The sequence below is a fragment of the Miniopterus schreibersii genome (genome assembly GCF_964146895.1).
Source record: "Miniopterus schreibersii genome assembly, chromosome: 5".
In the NCBI taxonomy this organism is placed as follows: domain Eukaryota; kingdom Metazoa; phylum Chordata; class Mammalia; order Chiroptera; family Miniopteridae; genus Miniopterus; species Miniopterus schreibersii.
In genome coordinates, this window is record NC_138106.1 from 58,735,862 (window position 1) to 58,758,448 (window position 22,587).

Genomic DNA, 22,587 nt, shown 5'->3' on the forward strand with positions numbered 1-22,587 from the left:
AATAAAATCATCTACAAGTACTGTTGCTACACTATGACTCTATATCTTGTACTTTTGTTCTTTCCCTAATTTTTTTCTGTTTATTTCTCTTCCCCTTTTCTTTTCTACTGTGTTTTTTATCTTTTGTATTGTTCTTTATTAGACCCAGTAGTGCCTACAAGTGTTACATCAATCACACACTTAGTCCCACTATCTATTTCTCATTTATTCAACCAAAGTTTCAGAAACTTAGTGGAACTGTAGTAGCCATAAAGACCCAGAAAAGATGTACTCTATTTCACACATCTTCCCTTGGCTCCCAGAATTTATATTTACACCACTTACTAGTTGTGTGGCTGGGGCAAGCTACTATACCTCTCTCTTCTCCTTTTCTCATCTATGGAATGGGACTAATTTTATTACTTACCTCACAGAGTTGTTACAAAGCACCAAGAACAGTGTCTGACACATAGTTAATACCTAATAAATGTTAATTATTGTTATGTTTCAATATTGTTATGATATTATAATTTTCTATCATGGCCCTCTTATATTCAGTGCCTATATCAGTCTTCAGGAAAAATTTACAGAATTTCTGCATGCTTCCATCACTGAAGGGACTGTTTGTAAATATCAGCCGTATATTGGTACGTGTGGATATAATCAGATTCATATAAGTGTCACTTTGGTAAATCTTCCTGGTTCTTCTCCAGAGTAAAGGTACATGGAATACGATTATAATAATAGCAATAACTGACATTTACTGAGTGTCTACTGTGTGCCAAGTGCTCTTCTGAGCACGTTACATGTATTAACTAATTTAATCCTTCCCACTGCCCTGTGAGATGCAGGCACCTTCTACTACAGATGAGGAAACTGAAGTGCAGAGAAGTTTGGTAACTTGCCTCTCCTACTAAGTGGCAGATACGGTACTTGAACCTGCACCCCACGCTCTTACCTACCTGATTAGCAACAGTATAGCATACTGGTTAAAAGCACAAATTCTGAATCCAGTTTGCTTGAGTACAAATCTTGGCTCTAATTCTTATTAACTGTGGGACACAACCACTCTGTGCCTCAGTGTCCTCATCTATAAAATGGAGCTCATTATAAAACCTACCTCAAAGAATTTTTAAAAGGGTTAAATGAATTAACATATCTAAAGGACTTAGCATGGTGCTGGGAGAATTACTTAAAATATTTTGACCATTGTTTCTGTGTGCTTTTATCTATACAGTTGTGATTGATTATTCCTCTTTTTTTTTTTTAACATGACATAACATCATGGACATTTCCACACATCCTTAAAAATTATAAACCATAACTTTAGATGGTTGTCTGTAATGCTGAAAGGTTATCATTCAATCTCCAGCTGAGTACCAGGTGGCAGAGGTGGCCTGGCCGAGCTCAGCAGGTTGGGGTCAAAACAGAGATCCAGGGTGTGGTGGAGGAATGGCGAGGCAGAGCCATGGTAGAATACGGGCAAGCGTAAGATCTGGGAACACAGACCAATGGCAAGAAATGGAGTCTGCCAGTGAATCTTTTCAGAGAATAAGTGGTTGTTGAAGGAAGAAATCCAGTTCAAAGGAAAACATGGAGATCAGGGAGCAGAAATGAAGATTGAAAGAAAATTAGATTTAGAAATCTTGTGTAATTACACATTGCTGCAGGAGCACAGTCAGACCCACCTGTAGGCCGTAGCTGCTGTTACTTTTTTCAGCTGTGTGAGGGGCTCTTCTCCAGGGTATTTTATGACAGTTATTGAAGGGTAATATTTTTGTATGTTATTGAAATATTCTTAACTCTATAATAGTATTATTTTTTTAACTTTTAAGTGAATCATTAACTGTTGCTAAATTGAATTATAATAGTAGTTGAAACTGAGCTGCCAAAGAATTCTATATGTCCCATATTTCTGGGGCAATAGAAAATGTGGATGTAAATTTATATTTATTTCACTTTTCGTGTTTTTGATTAATTTTGAATCACTAAATACTTAATGCTGTTTCTTGACGGAAATTATTCTCTTTGAGTTTTCTTTTTGCTGTAAAAAAAGGAAGCCTTTATTTCACTTTGTGGAAATAAACGGAGACCACCTAAATTAGAACAAGCAAAGGCTATTTATTCAGAGCTTTCTACAGCAAGGGAGCCAGCCACTGCCACTTGCATTTGGCATAGACTCAGAGGCATGCAGGAGAATTTAGAGTGGGGAAAAAGGGGAGGCTTCAAATAAGTTCAGATGGCTAGAAATTTGGAAGCAGGCCATCTAGAAGCACGGCCTCCAGTGTGATTGGTTAGTGGAGAGTATTTGGCTTTGTCTGATTGGTTTTATGTTAGAAGTGGGAGGGGAGGGGGAAGCTGGCAGATTTTAAGTCTTGACCACTTCAGGCCAATTGCTACAGAGTTGGGCTTCCTGGACTAGTTGCTGCAGATTGTGGGTCAGAATTCTATTTTGTAAAATGGTCTGGCTGTTGTCTGTTGTCCATTTGTATACAGTCATGAACCACATAACAATGTTTTGGTCAATGACAAACTACATATATGATGGTGGTCCCATAATATTGCAATGGAGCTGAAAAAGTTCTATTGCATGGCATTAATAGAGAGGAATGTTCATGCTGCATTATCTGCTTACAAGCAAATATATGATGACAAGAAAAAACAAAGCAAACCACCATTGACATATTTCTGAAGAGAGTGACACCTCCTTAAGAAGAGCCTCAGGGAAGTCCTTCAGGAGATTTTTCCAGAAAAGTACTGTTATCATAGAAGATGACAGCTCCATGTGTGTTATTATCCCCGAAGACCTTCCAGTGGGACAAGGTGGGAAGGTGGAAGACAGTGATGCTGATGATCCAGACTCTGTGTAGGCCTAGGCTAATGTGTGTGTTTGTGTCTTAGTTTTTAGCAAAAAAGTTAAAAATAAATATTTAAAAAATAGAAAAAAAAAAGCTTATGGAATAAGGATTTTTATTAAAAAACATTTCTGTATAACTATACTGTGTGTTTCTGTTTTAAGCTGTGTTATTTCAAGAGTTGAAAACTTAAAAAATTAAAAAGTTCATAAAGTAAAAGTTATAGTAAGCTAGGGTTAATTTATTATAAGAAAGAACAATATTTTTCATAAATTTAGTATAGCCTAATTGTACAGTATTTACCAAGTTTGCTTTAAAACAATATGTTGTGTTACATCAGCAGCAGCCTCATACATCTTGCTCTTGATTTAATCTCATGTTATTTTGTAAATTTAGTGTATCCTAAGTGTACAGTGTTCATAAAGTCTACAGTAGGGTACAGTAATGTCGTAGGCTTTCACACTCACTCACCACTCATTCACTGACTTACGCAGAGCAACTTCCAGGCCTGTAAACTCTATTTATACCATATTTTTACTGTACCTTCTCTATGTTTGGATATGCTTACATATAGAAGTACTTGTCACTGTGTTACAGTTGCCCGCAGTATTCAGTACAGTAGCATGCTGTACAGGCTTGCAGCCCAGGAGCAGTAGGCTATACCGTATAGCCAGGTGTAGTAGGCTATGTCATCTAGGTTTGTGGAAGTGCACTCTTACGATGTTCGCATAGGATGAAATACATTTCTCAGAACATATCTCTATCATTAAGCAACGCACGGCTATATTCAGTCTTTCACCTTCACTCAGTGAACTGAGGGAAAGTGGCTTCTTAAAATAATCAATCTTATTAGTCTTTTTCAGGAGAATGATTTTTTTCAAAGGTTTTTACCATAATAGAAACCAAGGGTTTTTACCATAATAGAAACCAAGTAAACATTAATAAATATTTATTTCTCTTCCCCAGAAATAAGAGCAGAAAGTATGAAATCAGTTTTCCACTAAACCTTACATAGGTATTTTTCTTCAATTATACAGTATTTAGTCTTAAAAGATTGTATAATGATTTAATATTAGGTATTTAATGCAATGAACAAATGTTCTATCATGCTTTAATGCCCTATGGATATTGTAATTAAAATTTTGATTAATGACTTAGGTTTTTCCCCCAAATTATAATTAAATGTTTCCTGCTTTGTTGTTTTAAAAGGTACTTGGCTGGGCACCTCCTTCATTTCACCAAAAAGTCTCTAGTCATTATGTAAATCTTTAGCTTCATTACAAGGGGTTTAGATAGAGATTTTTTTAAGGCTTTGGAAATACTACAGTCTCTAATTATTTCAAGCCTTTGATTCACGGAACTGCTTTATTTTATATCCTTACCTGTTCTTCAGTGTCTGACTTTTTCAGGCTGCAGTTGTAAAAAGAACTTTAAGCTTTAAATTTCAACTCCAAGCAATTGAATTTTGTTTTAACATAAATAAACCACACAGGTGGTGCCTTGGGTGACTCACAGCAAGAAACCTTTTGGGAAGAGTCATTGTTCTAAGGAAGAAATCATTGCAGTAGTGTTGAGCCTTTGGGCTCTCTAGGCACTTTGAGAGCTAAAACCTAAGAGGGAGGAGCGAGGCCTTCATTAATCAGCAGGTGGAATTCCATTTAAATAAACCTGGAGGGACCACAGAATTGCTGTATTAGATCTAAGCCTCTTCAAATTGGAAGCCAAATCCTGCAGAAATGTACAATGTTAGGCTTTCTCTTTTTACTATTGTAGGCAAATCTGTATCTGGAAGCAATAGAAGGTATTTTTCTCATTCCAAACCTTCTGTCATCACTGTGTTTGGATGCAGAGAAGAATGTTAATAAAATTTAGCTTTCTTAATATTTCTGACCTTAATGATTTATAAATTGTTATAGTTTGGGAATAAAGAGCATTTCTTAAGATTTGTACTCTGGTTGTTGAATAGGCTATATTGATAGGATTCTTGTATCCATGAGCAAAAGGTATAATATATTCTGTGGGCTAGGACACTGGAGTGCATTTTATGTATATATTAGTCATTAAAATGAGATTCTGTTATATGAATAATAGAGAAACTACGTTTATAATTCTTACAGATTTTCTGATAGACAGACCTTTCATTGAGAAATACAACATAATTTTTTTTTTAAATAAGGCACCAAATTTTTTTAAAAAACAGCTTTTACAATTACCAGTAACAAATGTAAATACAGGTGGCAATAAGTTGGTCTCCGTGAGGCTCCATGCAGGAGTAATAGCTCCAATTACTGTCATAAATGTTTGCAATTGTATCTATTGCTGCCAGGCAATAAATGCTTTTTAATATAGTAAGGCCATAAATGTACCTGCTGCTGTTGTTTAAACAAAATGCAATTTTCAGCAAATTTATCCTTGAAACACCTGCTATATTAAAAAAGAGGTGAATGCTATCAAAATAAACTGCCTAAATTAACTAGACACACATACATTTTTAGAGCAGCCTGCATGATTACTCAACTGCCACGTTGTCTCAGAGAATGAGGGGAAATCGTCACTGATGGACTTGTGCAGGCAAGCTTTCTTTAAAGGAGACTACACAAAACAAAATACTGTTTTGGATTTTTGTATTATTTTTAAAACATGGTGTCATTTTATGGACTTAAAGTTGTATTCACAAGGTCAATTGTGTTTTTTTCCCTTTGTAGCATATGAGTCAAGGAGAGATATCAGGGTTGTGGAAAAAATATTATGCTTAAAATTATACATATAAAAATACTGCAAAGGGTTGGAGAAAAACCCAGCCATCCTTAAGTAATTGGAAAAGATTTTTAGCTACTTTTTTAACAGTCTTGTTGAACATTCAGGATATTCTGTATTTAAAGATAGTAGATGATGCCTTCCTTCTTATTTACCCTGAGTGTGATGAATGTTTCAACTGGATCACGGAAAGGTTTCATTTATCACAGTGGAAATAGAACAAGTGTTTGTGCTTCAGAGATTACTATCAGCTCTAACTAAAGAACATCAACAGCAGTAACAGATTTTAAGGAAATAACCAATAAAGACTGCATGCTCTACATGTAAATACTGCAGAGGGAAGTTAGTAATGCCTCATAGTAGATATACCTCAAGTAGACATTTGTGATTGAGAGCAGTGAATTAATACATATTGATTATAATTAAAATTTCTACACCGCCTAAATATTTCATTATTGCAAAGTATGATTTAATGTTTTCTTTAAATTACTTAATATAAAATATGAATTGAAGCAGAAACCATTTATCATTGGACCTCCCTATAAAATGTACTTTTTAATTGGCCTGACTCATTTTTTCTGTCAACAATACTAGAGTAGTTCTCACTAACTCTGTTTTATTACAAATTTCTTATTATTTGGACAAAATTTACTCTCATAGTCCTTATTCCATTATATTTTAACTTACGCCAAGGTAAAATTTATGTCTCTTGGTTCTTTAAATACACGGACAATTTTTATATTTTCAGTTTTTTGTTTGTTTTTTGAGTATCAGTATGAGATCAAAGTTTTGATTAGTAGGTTCTTGAAGCTGAGAGGAACTGTCAAGGTCATCCCTGTAACTGTCCCCCGTGGTTTCTCAACGTCCTGTGCAATAACTGGTCCTGGCTTGTGCCTGCCTTTCTCAGGAGGAAGGGCTGCTCCCTGTCTGCCTTGCCAGATCTCTTCTCTGGGCGTGTGACTCCTAAAGCCTGGACAGCCTCACTCAGAAGATATGTGGTCCTATAAAAGGGGTGTGGATGGAATAAGCATGAATAATAAGTCTTAGTCTCCAGAGGAAAGCCCCTTAGTAACAGATGGCAATCAGTAAAGATAATCTCTGGGCACACGTTAGAAATGTATTTAATAGGTACTACTAAGAGATTATGGATCGCCAGTTTCAGTTCAGTTACAGGCAGAGATGAGAATACCAGTGATTGTCAGGATAGTCTTTGCTTGTAACTCTATGCACACTGTCTGATTTTCCTCTACAGCAAGAGGAATATCTAGAAAGCAGGAACTTTCCTGAGGAAACACGTATTTCCAGCAATCATGATTCTTACACACCCTACAACAAATACATGCATACAACACACACCACATATACATACTCAACTCTTCTTAAGTCGTATGTTTAGTTCTTTGAACATTTATAAAGAAAAATGCTTTCACATCACAAGTGTATGCCATAGAAGTTTTTAAGCTTCTGGCAATGAAAGAAAAATGTCTCATTTAAAAATTCAGGAAAGCCCCAATCTGTAATTATCCACAACCTGATGGGCATTTTTCATTAAGAAAGTAATTCGATCTCATGAAAAAGTTATTTAATTTAATGGACAATCTCTTTTTCTCTCGCACACATACATACAAATGCACAAATGTGAGCAGTGATGAAGCTGAAAATTAATAGAACTGGAAGAGATTGCAAAACTGCTAAGTGGCAAAAAGGAATACAGATAATGTTCTGTTACTAGGAAAGGGAGTGTTCTCCCCAGAGGAAGGAAATATGTACACTTCTGATATCCTTGCAAAAAGCAGGATATGTTATTGACCTGTCCCAGAAATATTTGCTTTGCTGACCTTAGACATACACCACTTCTTCTAGCAAGCTTTCTTCTCTGCCTCTTTCACTTAACCTGATTTCCTTCTATCAGATTTCTGAAGAATTTTATGGTTGACCATGGGTGGGGCATTAAAAATACCACAAGAACAACAGTATTCCACATTGAAATCTTGAGAGTAGTCTCTTCTGGACTGCAGCGCACACTTGGCCCTGCCTCTCTATCACTGCAGCTATAGTTATAATTTTAATCACTGGTTGAAACACATGAACTGTCCGGATACCCTTATAAGCAAAGACTTGCTGCCTAGCCGTAGAGAGGACGGTCAGTAGACAACCTCCAGCTGTCTGTTCCTGCAGTGGCAGAGCTGCCTAACCCAAGGTAGGCTTCCAGAGTAGCCTGCATCTGGACTTATATGGGTTAAAGTTTAGGACTATGATAAATAATGCTGCTTTGAAAATTTTTGGACATGCTCTTAGTAAACATACACTACACATTTCTACCGAAATTTCTACTAGGAGTTGACTTGCTAGGTCATAAGTATATATGTATTTCAGCTCTATCAGACCCTGCCAAATAGTTTTTGAAAGTGGTTATACAAATTTATTCTCCTCCCAGCAGTATATGAAAGTTCCATTTGCTCCACATTTGTATCAACATTCAGTACTGTTTTATTCTTTTTTATTTTTGTCATCACTGTAGGTATGTTGTGATGTCCCATTGTCATTTTAACTTGCCTGATCACCGGTGAGGTTGAGCCCCTTCTCATATGTTTTTTTTGGTATTTGGATATCCTCTGTGGTCTTTTGCTATGGGGTTATCTGCTTTTTCTTTTGCTTTATAGAAGTTCTTTTGTAACCTGAGTGTGAGTCCTTTGATATATGTATTGCAAATATCTACTCTTTAGCTTCCCTTTTCACTCTTATTGGCGTATTATGATAAACAGTGGCTCAACTTTAATATACTCAAAATTATCTTTTTGAGGGGAGGAGATTATAGCTAATATTTATGTTTTATTTAAAAATCTTTGTTTACCACAGTGTTATGAAGATATCCTCTGATGTTTTCTTCTTGAATCTTTAGTTTTATCTTTTGCATTGAGTTCTGCAGTCCATCTAGCACTGATTCTTGTGTATAGCATGAGGTAGAACTTAAGATTTATTTGGTTTTCGTATGTATATGCAGTTGACTCAGTTTACACAAAAGTGAACAGTGTACTACTTTGTCATAAAAAGCAAACATATATGTGTGCATCTGTGTCTGGACACTATTTTATTACATTGGTCTATTTGTTGTTACTTGATACTATTCAGTATGATATTTTTTAGATTCTATTTTCTGTTTATTTGTGGCTGGTATATAAAAATACAATTCTCTGCATGTGTGTGTATAGTATACACACATCTCCAGCAAACTTGCTAAATTCACTTATTCACTCTAACAATAGGCTTATAGATTCTTTTGCAGTTTCTGTATTACAATTATATTATCTGCAAATAAACAATCTTATTTCTTTCTTTACAAGCCTTAGCTCTTTTATTTCTTTTATCTTACCTGATAGATAGATTAAGAACTCTGTATTGGAAATAAGTGGTATTAACAGGGAAAAAGCTTTCAATATTTCAATTTTGTCATTATAATGATGTCTTTATGACTTTTGTAAATATCCTTTAATAGATTAAGGAACTTCCCTTTTGTTCTAGTTTGCTATGAGTTATTATGAATGGATGTTAAGTTTTTCAAATGACTTTTTTTCTTAACCTATTGAGGTGATCATATGATTTATCTCCCTTTTTTCCTCTCTTGTTATGGTGGATTATACTGATTGATTTTTGAGTAACTAGCCTTGCATTTTGGAATAAATGCAACATAATCATGATATATTATCCTTTTGATATATTACTGGATTCATTTGCTGGTATTTTCTTGAGGATTTTTATATCTGTGTTTACAAAAGATATTGATCTGTAATTTTTCTTATGTGTTTTTTTTAGGTGTCTTTGTCAGGTTTCAGTGTAATGCTATATAGGCCTCATAAAACAAGTTGGCAATTGCTTTCCCTTTTTTTCCTATTTTCTGATAGAGTATGTATAGGTTGTTATTTCTTTTTTAAATATTTGGGGAAATGCACTGATGAAATCATCTGGGTCTGCATATTTCTTCATAAGAAAGTTTTTAATTACATGTTTATCCTAAAAATGCTTTAAATTCATTGGTTCATTATACAATTTATATCTAAATACATTATTATAAAAATGCAAACATTACAGATAAAACTAAAGTCTCTTTTAACCATCACCCCTTTCCAATTTTTAGTTATACTTTACTACATTTCATGAGGAAAGTAATACGTTATGATATAGCAGATTTGAGCTCTACGACACATTTGTCTATGTGAGCCTGGGCAGTCTACTTAAAAGTACCTACGCCTCAATTTCCTCATTTTAATAGTTTTTTTAAAAGAATTACATGTGATGATGGAAAGTGCTTCTTAGCATAGTATCTGACATATACTAAACTTCCTTGAATATTAACATTGAAATTGTGATTATTAGACTTAAAAAGATTTCAGAATGAATGTGACTATTGGGGGACTACTCTGTACCCAAGCTAGGAACTAAAAAAGTTTTCTAGTAGCCAAAATTGATACCACAAAAAACTATGTACCAAAGCTCATGCCTTTTATTTATAGGAGAGCCCTCTGTAAATCCTTTGGAGCTTACATGTGCTTGTTTTAGAGATTACTCTAACAGACCTGGCTGTCCAGATTGTTTGCCACCGGAGATTAGAAGCAGCAATCTCTGTAGCATCTAGGCTGTAGCAAAACAGCCAAGCTGAGACATTTATTTAATGTGCAAGCTTGAATTGGGAGTTGTCAGAGTTTCTTGTGTTTCTCATTGAAACTGGATGACAAAGTAAGGAAATGAAAGTGGCAGTTGTATAATGGAAAATCTGTAAGTGAGAAAAAGGACATTTGATTTCCTATTTATTTTGTGATTGACAGTGTAAAAATCACACAACCTCAGTTTGTTACCCAATCTGTGAAACGGAGGTACAAGATTTTCTCCCCAGAGTGATCTTGAAAATCCCTAGAGAAAATGAATTCAGAGTTGAAACAAAGGCCTAATAAGCAAAAATGTGTTTAATCACCTTAAATGGAGGGAACCCATAAAAGCCCTTGTAAATATTTGTATATTCGCTAAAATAAGGCTGTAAAAACAGAACATTAAATTAAGATTTTGTTAGTAATTATTCATAACAGAATTGAAGAAGGAGCAGTAAGAATAGAGGAAAAAGGGTAGAGTAGGTAGCAGAAGTAACATTTTTGTGATATAAGCAATCAGGACCGTGGGCCCCTGCTCTTGGGAGCTGGAGCAGAAAGGGCCAGTAGACCCGGGAACTGCTAGTCAGTTGTGCTCTAGCGTAGACTTCTCCTGAGCCCAGGAGGAAGCATCCCGGCACACACAAGGTGCCTTTTTTCTACCAAGAGGCCTTTGTCCCTCCACCTCTCCACACATAAAGGGGTTCAAACTTGTGTGAAAAACACTGACAGCTTAACATTTTACAAGTGGTAAATTAGTGATACTTATACACAGATACAAGTTCCATTTGCCATCTCCAGCTCATGTTTCAGTCTCTTTCCCTGCAGATTCAGAGGAGCTGAGTTTTCAGCTGGTGATTTAGACAAAGAAACAAAATGTCTCTGCATATGCAAAGGAAATCACCCAGGTGTTATTCTGTTAAAGTAAAACCCAAAGAGCCATATAGTCCTGCCTGTCACCTTAACAGCTGCAGGTAGATTTCATACATATTGATTTTATGGTGTGCTGTGAATCACCATCTGCAGATATATCATCACAGTTTTCCAGTTTCTGAAAAAGGGAGACTTATAATTTGGTGCTAAAGAATTTGAATTGGGGAGGGGGTTATGGTTACGTTGCCTTTGCTATCTACCTCACAAGTCACATGAGATTTTGCATGAAAGGATTTTGAAAATAGAAAGTCTGAAGAAAGGATATTCTGTGTTATTATTAGTCATCTCATTTCCATAGAGAGATGTGAAAAACTCACCTTCAATAGAAAGGAGAAGCAATGCTTCATGAACACACTTAGAGCACTTTGGGATAGGTGACTAATAAACTCCAGTGACCAATGGGGTCTCACTTGATATATAACAAACAAGAATTCTTGATTTACCTTAGATACTCTTTGGTAGTTAATTTTATCACAAAGAACAGCATCATATAATATGTGGAAGATGCACTGGTTTTGGGAGTGCTTTCCATTTTCCAGACATGAAACTTTGGGAAGGTCATTAACCTATTTGATTCTTGGATTTCCTCCTATAAAATTTGCATACATATATTCAGTTTTTCTGTATCACAACCCCCAGATTGCAGTAGTTTACTATAATAACAGCGCACATTTCATTATTTTTACTTAAGATACATGTCTGCTGATATGTGGCTCAGCTGCAGCTCTACTCCAGCTGTGTTCCATGTTTCTTATTCCCAAAATGTATTGTGTGGGAATTCAGTGCATTTGGCTTCTGATCTACCTGTGTGGCCTTGGGTGTGCCTTTTCTGTCTTCGGGCCTCTGTTTGCTTATCTGAAAAATGATAAGGGTGAGGCTAGATGCTCCGTGAGGTTCTTTGCAGCCTTCCTATAATTTTATAACTGGTATGTGTGAAGTACTCAAGGATTTTTCACTCTTTAATCACTATCATATGTTTCAAAGTTAAGAAATCAGTAGAATGGACTATTCACAAAATATTTTTCTCTTCACAAAATACTGTAGATAGCAGAGTGGAGCATCAGGGCATGCAAATGGATGTGGGTGACAGGAGTATCTTGGTTCCATCACTTACTTCAACTTGCCATAATATTTGTTCTCTTACAGTGGACATTTCACAGGTCTTAAAATTATTACCTTTAGTAATGTAAAACAAAAATTTGAAGATATCTTGTAGGAAATTAAGATGTTGGAGTGGGCTTCAAATATGCACACTAATTCAGATCAGTCTAGTAGTAGTACAAAATATCTCAAAATATATGAACTCTAAAAATCATTATAGACTTCCTTTCTTAAGACAGAGACTCTAGAGTCTTACTGAAGAAGAGGGCCCCATTTTAACTTCCAAAGGACAAGCTAATATTTGATATATGAGACTTGAATCCAGAGTTGCTTCTGGCAAACATAATTGTTACTGCTTAAACAAGTATTCCTTTTCTAGTAATTAGATTTTTTTCCCCACTTTGATGGATAGTCATAAATATTAACCACCAGCAGTGCAGGAATAATTTATATTCAAATTGTCAGACATCACTGTGTGAACACATAAAATAATTTACATTTACTTAGAACCTTTTATCCTAAAGTGCTCTGCACGTATTTCTTTATCATCTGATTGCAAGCTATATATAGGACTCCCACCTGAAATAGGCAGCAACCAAAGTAATTTAAGTATACGACTTCAAAAAAGTAGCAGAGAGAAGGAAATGTGGCTTTTGACTTGCTCCTGTGTGCTCTTAATGCCTGTAGGATTGGAGAATCCATGTTGACCAGATGCACCAGCACAAAAGCGGAATTGAATCTGCTCTGAAGGAGACCAAGGTATGTGCATGGACTCATCTGTGGAAAAACTATTGCGGGAGAGCCTGAAAGAAAAAGACACAGTTCTTGCTTTTGAGGAGCTTACTGATTTGAATGTACCACATTGCATTTCAACAGCCCAAACACCTAAACCAACTAAAGAAAGGTAACATATAAAAGCGGCATAATATATATTACATCACATATATTAGATATGTATCTGATATATATGTCAGAGAGAAACATTTCCTCATTCTTTCCTCTCTGAATCCCAAGGGATAACAGAGCGCCAGGCCAGCCAGGCCTGGAATCTGAAGCTTCCCCAGGCTTGCTGCCCTGCCAGAAATAAGGACTTTTGGAGGATACCACAAAGAAGCAAAACCGGAATGAGAATTTGTGGGTTTCAGGCTAGAGCTGTACTTAATGATCTACTTCTAATTGGAATATTCCAGCCATGTTTGAATTGTGCTAGAAGAAAGTCATGTTACTCCCTTACCTACTTTGATTGCGAACTTCACATAAAGCAATTTCACTCACATCTATTCTAGATATGCATAGAAATGAATGAATTGACTAGCACTGCCAGGTGCTATTTTATTTTAACATTCTGCAAAATGATGAAACTATTTCTCATTGCAGACTCCTTTTGCTATTAAAAATTTCAAACTGTCTTCTTTATCACAAGTGGTTGAGAATTTGTGGGATGAATTGAGGGAGATTTAACCCATTTTAAACTATTTTTGAAAAACATATTTGTGAAATTTTTATCTACTAAAACCCCATGGACTTTCTAGGGATTTTTGGACAAACTCCACAATGAAATTGGTAGGACTCTGGAGAAGATTGGCAGCCGAGAAAAGTACATCAACAGTCAGCTTGAACACTTGGTTCAAGAATATCGTGCAGCTCAAGCTCAGCTGAGTGAGGTAACTTAAGAATGATATCCCGGGATATATTCCAATTAATGACCCTAATCCCTAAGCTTGACACAGCACTTTTCATTGGAGAGTTGTGAAATGTGTTTCACAAACAGCAATATAATGTCCACATTTAACATTGTTGACAGCCTCTTGGAAACTGCAGTTTTAAGCAAAATGGTATATCTACAAAGCCAATTTTTTACCATAGGTTAGTTGATATGCGGAAATATGCCGTAGAAACTCAACTCTTGTTTCTCTCAGTTAGTGTGTGGTAAAATTGGTTAAGGTCATAGTTTCCAATAACCTTTCGATGGGCGACATTAAGTGAGGACTTACTGTATATGGATTCTCTGCTCCACTTTAGGAAGTCAAGTAAGGAAATAAAACTTGTCATTTCCATTTTAGAAACTATGTTTAAGTGCATTTCTTTATTTGATTTAAATAAATGAAGGCATATATTATAGGGGAACATGGCTTAGAACAGGAACAGGGTGTCAGGACACCTAGTTTTGTTTCTATCTGCTGTTAATTTACCATTGTGAGTAGGAAGATGAAGAATCCTATGCATTTGTATGTGTTAGGGGGAAAAGACATCCTCACCATATGGCTTACAGCCATGTAATAAGGAGTATGAAAGCGGGACACATTCAAAGGCAAGCAGTTTAATTAATTAAATGAGCAAATTTTTAATCCTTTCAAAGTTTTAAAATTTCAACCCAAAAGTGAAACCTCAGCCTTTGAAAGCAACAGTTCTTGTCCCAGCAGTAGGGATCTGAAGGCTGTTCTTTGAGATTTATGCCCCCTCTGGCCTGACATTGAAGAGGACCAGTAAGAACACTTGCAAATGTCAGTTGAAGGCATATTTTTTCTTTCAGCAGACAAAGTTAGAAGGAGAAAAAAATGGAAATAAACTTAGGATACTTCTTTACTTTCAGAAGTTCTCAAAGACCGAGCAGAAAGTAATCTTCCCTTTTTTTATTTGTTCAGTTATTTCTTCATATACACATCTATTCATAGATATTTTTACTTTAAAATGCTATAAAAGTCTGATTAAAGCCACCATATATCTCTCAACTTTGCTATGAAATGATTGATTGTTAGGTTAGCTCCCAAGAACGTATTGCATACTGTCATACTGTTTGTTAATCCTTATTAATTGCTGATCCCGATGCTCTATTATGATTGATTTTTTAAAACTGGTTTTCTCTGCATAGCACACAAATTAGATCGACCAAGAGCCACTCTCCTAAACTGTATAATAATGGCCGAGGACAGTTTTTATTGTGAACCATGCCCATGTGAGTTACACAGTCGGCATGTGAAGGTTAAAGCAGTTCATCATTTATAGTGCTTAGTTAAATACATGGTGCCTATTAGGGACATAAAATAGCTAGAGTTAAATGTCACTTCCACAAATGTGTTCACAAATGAAGGGCGGGTGTTGTCATAAAGTGATATATAGAAATTGCAAACACAAAGAGGTCATGTTTAAGTAATCTGCTTCTATGGTGAATTTGTCATTAAACAAAATGTTTTCTCACTCAGGCAAGGGAGCGATACCAGCAAGGAAATGGCGGAGTGACTGAGAGGACCAAGCTGCTGTCTGAGGTACACGCTGTGTGCTGTGTGCTGTGTGCTGTGTGCCCTGGCGGACTTCTCACCTGTCAGCCGCTGGGCTGTTCAGAGCCTTGATGCTTTAATACTGATACACCCTGTGTTGTTTCAGTAATTGGTTCTGTGGCTTTGAATTCTTTTCTTTAGGAGAAAATCCCGAATTTTCTTACCAATGAATCAATTTTGTATGTATGTTCTACTTGTTTCCATAAACTACTTGAAGTTCTGTTAAGTTGAACGTAAAACCTGCTGATAATATTAGTATATTCATAACCTTCCTTAACTTTCTTAAACATGATGATTATGATTGATATATGGAAGCAGTAGGTAAGTCCCTGGTTTCAATATATACAGCAAATTTTAATGTTAGTCTGCGAGATACAAGATTTGATTTTAGTGATTATTGATAATGTGTATGTGATACTGAGTATTTCTTGGTCCACAAATTGGGAGTGGCGTGGAACCGTCTACTTCTGAGAACTTCTGGAATATTTACATATATTGTATTTCTTTTCATCGTCTTGAAAGAGATGTAAGACTTAATATCTATTCCCATTTTTCACTGAAGAGCTGAGAGAGAAAAAAATACCTTTACTAAGGTCAGTAGCCAACGTGAGACTAAAATCCAAGATTATCCTTGATTACAATCCAGTATAATTGTCACAATCTTTTCTATATAATACAGTTAAGCTTCTTTTATAGAAATTATTTGAGGAGTAAATAGTTATTTTAAAATGTAAAAAATATAACTTTAAAAATATTTAGACTTTTATCCTGTGGTGCTTCTAGGCAAATTAAACATTATATAGAAATAAAGTGCTCACTGAGGTTGAGTAAATTAACACTTGAAGGGAGCCCAGGGAGCCATTCAGTTCTTTTAGAGTGGGTAGTTATCCTCAGCTGTAACATTGCAGGTGCTGGAAAAAATTAATTTGCTTTACTTGGATGAGCACCTTATTCCCGAGGAAATTTTTACTCACCAGTGTGATAAAAAATACAGCCAACTCCGTTACAATAATTATGGCTTAGTTCTAGATCATATAAAAAATTTTCAGTTTTTTAAAGATGGTATTACCTACCGATATTAATGCTATCTTGGAATTTTGTTAATAATAGTTGTATAATTTTGAGTATTATGTGGAGTACAGATAGGAACCGATATGGCAGCACAGTACGCTGCAGAGTGCATGGTTTGGATAGACCAGTTAGAATATTTTTATACATGGCCATATGGTATACACATTATTTTTAGTGTGCTATAGAGATAAAGGTGGCATATTTTCTTATAAAACTGTAATGTTAAGAGAGATATCTAGTAAACCTTTAGAAAAATCTTTATAGGATGTTTATACATTTTAATTAATAACTGATTATTAGAGACTGCAGGGTGGATGCTGTGAGCTGACTGCAGGGTCTGAGACCGCAGCTTAGTTGTTACTCCACCCTGTCGCCGTCCGAGACAGCGAAGGAGGAAGCTCCCTGCTGAGTGCCGCCTTAGGAGCTAGGAGCGCGCTCAGAAGAGCCGCAGCTTTGTGTGGCTGCGTGCTTTATCTTACTGTTCAACTTACGCTTGACTATTTCTTTATGTGTGTAGTATTTCTAGATTTTCTTAATACACCATTCAAAATTTTTGGAAGTTTATTAAAATTCAGTGCTCATGAAAAATTTTCTTCCGATGAAAGGTTACCGAAGAACTAGAAAAGGTAAAGCAGGAAATGGAGGAGAAAGGTAGCAGCATGACCGACGGTGGTAAGTACGCACCGCTGAGGAGCGCGGGCGCGGAGCAACGGGGTTAACGCCGAGGCTGCTTCTACAGCGACTTTGCTGAGGAGCGGTAAATGGCGCCCAAATGACCTGTGCTAGTCAGTGTGCTGTTTTCCTTATAAATCAGCGGAGAAGATCCATTTTTATTATAACTTAGGATTTTTTAATATTCAAATGGAGGGGGAAATATTTATGCACTTTGTTGTGCCAATTTAAAAACTGTTTTGTTCTGTTTTCGTCAAATGAGCTTCATTATCCCATTTTATGTACAAAAGAGCACTAAGAGTATGCCCAAGTGACACACAGGCGGTGATCTGATGACCTCTGTTCTTTTCGTCTTCCCCAGTAGACCTGACCGGGCAGAGGTCAAATAGAGAAGAATTAATAACCCTTCAGTAATCACCCTCCATCATGAGCTAGTTATTTTGGCTTGGCCCAGTAGTGATTGCCTAAGGCCCTTCTATGCCCTAGAAAGAGATTCTAGTGGTGTATACGGAGCCATCTTTCAGAAGCGGATGGGAAGGTGTTTTGCAGTGATTGAATGAGCCCATTTTATCTCAAAGATAATTCTTTCTTTTCTTTATCTTCCACTATATCCCCTTTCCCTTCAGACAAATGTACCAACCTATAAAAAAAAATTGAAGACATCCCTAAACCACCTGTTTAGCAACTCTTTCCCTAGAAAAGGCAGGATGTTCAGCCTCAGTATTTCAAATGCTGTATCATTTCCCATCCTAATATCAGGTGGTTAAAAATGCCACAGCAGAATGGTGTGAATGTCAGTAAGTTGTTGGCTGTGTTTTTAACCCTATTTTTGGCTTAAGACAAAGTGAGAAAAATGTTATACAATTCTGTAATATGATGCTACTCGAAATAAACATTTTTATTCCATGTTATTTTCATTCTGCAGCTCCTTTGGTGAAGATTAAGCAGAGCTTAACCAAGCTGAAGCAGGAAACTGTTCAGATGGACATTAGAATTGGTGTTGTGGAGCACACATTACTCCAGTCAAAACTGAAGGAGAAGTCGAACATGACTAGGGACATGCATGCAACAATCATTCCAGAATCCACAATGGGTTCTTATTAAAACATACTGGTGTGTGGGGGTTTTTGTGCTTCTGATTAGTTGGTTTTTTATATCAAATCGTATTTCACGTTGCATATTTCAAAACACAATTATCTCTCTTAAAGCATGTCCAATGCGTATTTTTATATACACACACATATTGTATCATGGTGATTATGGATGGTTAAAGCCTTTAAAATGAATATAATATTTAATAAAGGAATTAAAAATTCTCACTTTCAAAGAAGCTTTCACTAATCAGTACATGTGTTAAAGCCCCCACCGGTGGTTCATTTCTTCTTGTCCCGTGTAAGCCGGTGTAGGTGACCCATGCTTTCCGTAGGCTCTGCTGCTGCTCTCACCACACGGACCTTCGACACGAGCCTGGCCGCCTTTGGTTTGGTCACTTCTGCAGAGACCACAGTGCTTCTGCACCTAGAGGCAGCCAACAATGGCAGAGGACTCTTTCCAACAACCTAAACTACCACTGCATCAGCTTTATGGTTACCTGAAATTCCATTTTTTTTAAAAAGCATAAGAAAAAACTTGAGTGTCCTTATTAACATTTGAAGTCTATTATTTATCATGAGTATTTCACGACTAAAATGATTTTATATTTTCTATGATTTAAGGCCTCCTAATAAATAAATAAATATCTCAGTCGTGTTGACTCTGTTCCTATAGTGACAAAAAGGTACATACATGTCTCAGCTCTACTTTTTTCTGTGGTATTGGGAATTCGAGGGAATCAGTTTGTAGCTGAAGGAGAGACAGCAAGTCACGTGCAGATCAGCGTCCTAGTACTGGTGATGTTACTTACACACCTTACTGAGCAGCTCTAGACCGGGATTTCCAAATGGGAAAATGAGCGTTAGAGCGAGCAGATTTATGAGGGGAAGCTGGTGGAGGAGCACAAGCCAGAAGATAGCTCACGTTTCTTTCTTTAAAAGGCTCTGGTGGTAACTTCTGATAAGAGTACTACGTATAGAACAACAAAAATAATAACATCTCGTACTCATTTTTTATTCTAATGTTTTCTACCTCAAGTTTTTTTCTTAGCCTTTACTTTCTGGACATGTACGCTAACACACACTCACACACACACACACAATCTTTTTCTTTCCTTCAAACTCTAACTTTAGATAAAAGGAAATCTGTATAAACTACTCTTACTCAGAGAGTGGCAATCAGTACAATGGCAAAATAAGATAATAGGCAGTTTGAAGAAATCCAAACTTCTCCCCCTTCTTTATGGTCCCTGGGAGGGGCCTCGTAGAGTGAGACCTAACTCTGGTCCCACAAGCTGACAATGATTCCCCTGGAGTTTATTTGCATAGGTACTGTCTTGGCTGAATAGATTTTTGATGAATTCAATCAATGTAGAGAACCCTTCTAGATTAATCAGAGCTCTCTATAGAATGTATTTTTGCTCAGAAGCAAAGTATGCTCTTCATTCAATGCAGACACACAGTAATCTAAGCACTCTTCCAATGAGGAGTGTGAGCAGCACATTTTCACTTCCCAGAAATAATCCAGTTTACTCAGTTCTCTCTGGGTGCCCCTCTCTGTTCCTGTCAAACACTGTGAATACCTCTAATGTAGAACTTATTGTAGTGCATTAGAATCATTTTTTTCTACCCTCTCTACTAGATTGATCTGCTTGAGGATAGGGCGAAAGTCTCATTTCCATATTTGTAGCCAAGTACCTAGCACAGAGAGCGAGTAAGTGAATGGGTTACGCCGTTCCAGAGTATCGCAGAGCTCCTAGTCTACAGCGTGACAAATTTAATGACTATGAGTTTGACACAGTTTCAAGATAGTAATTATAAATGATGGGTTTTTCCCTCTGGTATTGGTTGGAATTGGAAAACATCAATATGAACACATGGTTTTTTCACACATATAGGTTAATAGAAATAACTAGAAGTACATGTACACATATGTACATATATTTACTAGTTTTGTCCTCTGAGGGCCTAAAAGCAATGACAGCCCAGTAACAATGAGAATACCTAGTATTCAGATCTTGGTTTCTAAATTTTCTACTTAAAAAGGGGGAAAGGAAGTGCTTCTTAGAAAAATTAGATTCCCTAGCCTGGGGCAGAGAAGGGACAAAAGTCTGAAATACCTTGCTCCGGCAGAAAGTAAGGAAGCCCTCAAAGAATGATGGGGAAATGGCTAAAAAACATTAAGGTAGAGGTGTATCCCGCCCGCCGGTCTGGGACAATTTAGCGCAAAAGTAAATGATTATGGTAATGGATTCTAACTCAGAATAAAACAAGAAACCAGCAGTCTATACAGATAGAAACAAATGAATCAATGGAAGAAGAGTCTTGCTTACAACAGAATGACAGCTAATATAAAAGGAACACTACATTTAGAAATCACCATCCGGCAACTACCATAGTGGTAATTGTTTGGGGCAAGAATCATCAATGGAGGCTAAACAAGTAGGTAAAAGTTTAATGAAAAACCAAATATTTACATTCTCAAAGTAAATTGTAACTTTGAAGTAGAAAATCCTGGCAGACACCACTTGAACTTAGTGAACGAAAGTTACCATCACTAATAGTAAACAAATAGACATCATGAGTCTCTTGAAAAGAACATATACTTGTGTGGTTACTGCTGAAAATGCATAATCTGAATCTCATGATGGGGAAGCATCAGATGAATCCAGTGGAGGAACGTTGTAGAAGAATGGCCTGTATTCTTCCAAAATGATAAGGTCCTAAAAAAAACAAGAAAGAAACTCTCCCAAATTAAAAGAGACTAAAAGGAGACATTATTAGATGTCCTGGGTCAGGAAAAAAACACCTGTGTTTTCTTATAAAAGACTTATTGGAACAACAGGTAAAATTTGAAGAAGGTCTATAGATTAATAGGTTAATAGGTTTAATAGTATTAAATCAATGTTAATAATTTGGTATTTGTACTATGGTTTGTAAGAAAATACCCTTTTAGCAATACACATATGTATTTGGAGATAAAGTAGAATCATGTCAGCAATTTTTTCTCAAATGGTTCAGGGGAAAATACGTGTGTGTGTGTGTGTGTATGTGTATTTGTATATTTACACATGCATCTATAGAAAAGGAGAATGATAAAATATGAATTATTAACATTTTGGGAATCTGGAGGAAGGATATATAGAGAAATCCACTGTGCATTTTTCAATAATTTTTTATAAGTCTGAAATTATTTAAAATATAAAACTTTAAAAAAAATAGTGGTTCTTAGAAGTTGTATACTCTACAGAAGTTAGCTTCCCTCTGAATCAACTTGTTGAAATAATATGACCTCCCAAATAAAATTACATTGCCCATTGAATACATCTTAAACTTACAATTTTATAATTGCTGATTCATTGATTATAAAACCAAGTAGGAACAATTTTTTGACAACTCTAAGGAAGTTTTTCTCTACCGCCCTTTAATTTATCTATGTCAGCATTTCCCGTGACTTTTACACAAAAGCAAAAGTTTCTGTAACCGGCAAATTTGAGAAATGTTAAACAAGTTTCATTTTCTTCCCATCTCCCTATCTACCTTGTGAATCTGCAGGCAGCAAATGTAGTTCCATTATTTTTTTTTACAAATATGTAACCACAGGTTCTTTTAACAACAGAACACACTTTGAGAATGAAGATTTAGCTAAATAAATGTGTGAAAATCAGTATACAAATCTGAGCTCATTTTCCAACCTTGTATTCGAACCAGCGGGCCTATGTAGGAAGATAAGAGACGCCACGCTGACTCATAGCCCTCCTGCCTGGGTGGTTAGCAAGCACGCGACGCTCTTTGAATGTCAGCAGACTTTGAAGATGTGGGAAACTTTGTAGAGAATTTAGGATTACATGGCCAAATGCTTTTCTTCTTAACTCTTCCATGCCAGCTCAAAAATTGTTTATTTTTTCTTTAAAGCAATCTTTCTTATAACAACATAATTAAATGTAGTTAGAATGTACTCCCCTATTATGTGGTCAGATAGCATTGTCATAGCTGTACATTTTTGATAATGTGACTAACAACCAAGTCATAAATCCTAAATTTTTCTATTTAAAAAGGAGGAATGGCATTTTAAACAATCTTGGATTCAGTAGATTTGAGGGATTTTTTTTTTGACAAGTTGTTTTTTAAGTACAGAAGAGAGATCAAGAACCATGCTCATCTTAATGTGTCCAAAATTACATATCTCAAGCATTATATTTCCATAATT

General features: G+C 36.0%; 1 protein-coding gene across 1 annotated transcript in view; it reads left to right on the top strand.

Annotated features, from left to right (window-relative positions):
• The window catches only part of IFT57 (intraflagellar transport 57), a 48,065-nt gene extending 28,998 nt beyond the window's left edge, over positions 1–19,067 (top strand). Inside the window, exons 7-11 of the mRNA XM_081137655.1 lie at positions 12,953–13,024; positions 13,798–13,929; positions 15,469–15,531; positions 17,220–17,286; positions 18,212–19,067. Coding sequence (XP_080993781.1) covers positions 12,953–13,024; positions 13,798–13,929; positions 15,469–15,531; positions 17,220–17,286; positions 18,212–18,390 — 513 coding nt within the window. The 3' untranslated portion in view covers positions 18,391–19,067. The remainder of the gene's footprint in view (positions 1–12,952; positions 13,025–13,797; positions 13,930–15,468; positions 15,532–17,219; positions 17,287–18,211) is intronic.
• The last annotated feature ends 3,520 nt before the right edge of the window (positions 19,068–22,587 follow it).